We start from the raw sequence: 3,087 nt of genomic DNA, 5'->3' as shown, positions 1-3,087 counted from the left end.
TGTTCAACCATGTTCATACTAAACCTTGTTTATTTCTTGGGCCCGATTGAAGACATAAGGTTTGCGCAATAGAAAATGTTTTTACTTATTCTTATTATTTTTCTAAACAGAGCATGTGCTACCACATGCTAGACTGGAGTGTCTAGTTTCACACAATAATTTCCCTATTTTATCATTGGTCAGGTGTTCTATTTCAGTGATAGAAAGGAGATGGTCAAATATACACTTCAACAAAATTTCTCTGTATGCCTTTCAGGAGGATTAAACCAAAAACATTGGGCCAAGAAGTTTCCTTTATGCAGCAGTGCAAAGCAGTCTCCCATCAACATCAATGAGGACCTGGCTCCAGTCAAGCTGCAGTACCAGAAGCTAAGGTTTGATGGTTGGGAGAGTATGACAACTGACAGCACAACAATCAAGAATGATGGCAAGACGGGTATGAGCATTCACAAAGGAAATTATCTCTAAGTAACATGAAGGAGTGTGTTTGTTGGTTGGTTGGTTGGTTGGTTGGATCTTTGTCATGTTTTGAGAACCTCTTGACCCACATGCAAACCATTGACCGACTGCTTCCCAGCTGCTTATATCTCCAACCTGCAGATTGTAAAACCAGCTGCAGGTGTGCCAGTCTGCCCGGCTCACACGGAGATCCTGTCAGAGGGAAGGGCTCTCACACTGACCCAAAATCCAGGGACCTGACACATCCAGGACAGTTGGTAGAATGTCCCTGTTGTTCTGACACTTTAATCGCTCTTACTTCGAGAGCAATTGAAATTCATAATCCCACTAAGTAACAAAGCTAGGCTTTTCACTCTCATTTACTGTTTCACTCACCAGTTTTTTTTTCTCTAGTCCACTGAAGTAGCAGCTTGGTTCAGACATATGCCCATGAACAGAGAGATTTGAAAACAATTCAAGACTCACAGTCTGCTCGAAGGAAGTTGTTCAGGAGTTGGAATAGTGGGAAGCTGTTCCAGGAGTCGGCAGGCTGGGCCTGTAGAGTAGAATCCATGTCTGCTCTGTACAGAGACAGGAAGCTCTCAGCATGCTCTGCCATCAGCTCTGGCCACCACGAGAAAGCCTGACATTGATGGAAAAATGGAAACAAAGGCTTCAGATGCTATGAAAGATTACAGTGCTTACATTTATTGTAGGAGATGTATGCAGACAAACATGAACATGACAAGATAAAATTCTAAAGTGGTAAGTGGGAAATGTCGAGTCATAACACTGTAATTACAGAGTTTAGTTGATCCTTATGGCAGAGCTGGAGGAGCAGTCCATAAGTAACATTGCATTTTATTTCCTATGACTCAACTTCTATTTAAATTCACCTTTGAATGGCTGCAATATTATTTTGGTTAAGCTCACCACGTGTTTCCACCTTTCTTACATTTCTGCATTACAGGCTCTATTTCCAAGCTGCTGGCGTGGAGATGGATGTTTTGAAAATGAACAGTTTTGAGGATCGAAGAATCACCAGGTTAGTTAAATGCAGTTTGTTGACAGGAGTACAAACTGAAAAGGTGCATTTAAAAGGCCGAGTGATTCATCCTTCAAGGCCACGAGTACAAGGGACTGCTGCCTAGTCAACTCTCCGTCTTACATCTCTGCTTCTTTTTCTTTCTCCATCAAACAGAAAAACTGACCTCAGGACATCAGCATACGGCTGAATGCTAGTTGCACTTTTCTCTTAGGTGTCCTTTAGCTGTCAAAAGCAGAGGTCATCTGAGCAGGCTGACCTCGGTCAACTGGAGAACCACATCACCCTTGATGCTCTTTAGAAAAAGCGAATCAACAAGTGCTTTTGCAACAACATCTGCAGACGGTTTTCACCCTGTTTTGGGCTTGAAAGCAGCTGACAGTCACAGCAAGCAACGACGTCTCACATCTACCTCTGTTCATTTAGACTTTAGCTGCTTTTAAAATGACATCTCACTTTTACAGATTTTCATCATCAAAACCTTTATAGGACACAAATAACAGAAAATAGAAGCAGTTCTTTTGTGACCTCTGTGACATTTTTCAGGGGAAAAAAAAGACCTTTTAATTCAAATGTAAGGGATGTTCCCCACAAAGTAAAATTCATCCATTATAGGTATGAAAACTGAACGTTTCCAAACAGTACAAGGCGAAAGTTCCTGCACATATGTTTCAGTAAATATTCTCACCAAGCATGTCCCCCCAGAACATCCACAGAAACAAACCTGAGCCCTCAAATAACTAAGTCTACTCGAGTTATGGTCAACAGTGGCATCAGCTTAAACTATGTGTGCTTTGCAAAAAAACCCTTATTTTTCCTTTTCTCTGGAGCCCTTTTGGCACATCACTGCCACTGGTACCATCACTACCACTAGAGGCAAAAATGTGGAGATACTACAACCCAGCCATCAGTCTGTCTCTTTGTTGAAGTCCTTTAATAATTATTTTATTTTATTTTGGTCATACTTTAACTTTGATCACATTAATCCAAATTCAAGATAAACAGACTTTATGTTGCTAAATACACAGTCCACCATTAAATTATTCAGTGCTTCACTTTTCCACATTTTGTTATATTACAGCCTTATTCAAAATGACATTAAATCAACCTCTTTCCTCAAAATTATAAATATCTCATTAGAATTATGAGAAAAAATGAGTTTTTTTTGCAAATTTATCACATAGAAAACCAAGAAACATTTATTTAAGTGTTTGCAGACTTTGCAATGAAGCTCAAAATGAAGTTGTTTCCACTGATCACTCTTGAGATGTTTCTACAGCTGAAATTGAGTCCACCTGTGGTCAATTCAGCTACAAATACACAAGTATTTGTAGATCTTCTGTGGGTCATGAGCTATGATACCATGTTTGACCTGAACCTTAACCTGCTTTAAACTTCTCCACAACTTCCTTCATCTTTGTTTCCTCGACGCTACATGAATGATTGGGTTGATTTATTTATTTTTACAAGTGCCTACAGGTGACATATGTTGTGAATTGATGCTCTATAAACCAACTGAGTAGAATTGAATGATGTTATTTATTCAATAATGTTCTCTGTCCAACTCTTGAGGAATTCACAGGACGTTCATGCTCAAACTGGTG

At 39.7% G+C, this 3,087-nt stretch overlaps 1 protein-coding gene across 1 annotated transcript in view; it reads right to left on the bottom strand.

The window, feature by feature from the left end:
- Positions 1-1,188, bottom strand: part of LOC106941397 (calcium-dependent secretion activator 2-like) — a gene marked incomplete at its 3' end in the record, with an annotated part of 28,454 nt that extends 27,266 nt beyond the window's left edge. The window contains exon 1 of the mRNA XM_015024408.1: positions 925-1,188. Within this exon, the coding sequence (XP_014879894.1) occupies positions 925-1,057 (133 nt within the window). The remainder of the gene's footprint in view (positions 1-924) is intronic.
- Between the last annotated feature and the right edge of the window lie 1,899 nt (positions 1,189-3,087).

Source organism: Poecilia latipinna, unplaced genomic scaffold, assembly GCF_001443285.1.
Source record: "Poecilia latipinna isolate Pla-1442-1.1 unplaced genomic scaffold, P_latipinna-1.0 Scaffold3641, whole genome shotgun sequence".
NCBI lineage: Eukaryota > Metazoa > Chordata > Actinopteri > Cyprinodontiformes > Poeciliidae > Poecilia > Poecilia latipinna.
The sequence above is the reverse complement of the archived record's forward strand: the minus strand, read 5'-3'. Positions and strand labels throughout refer to the sequence as shown.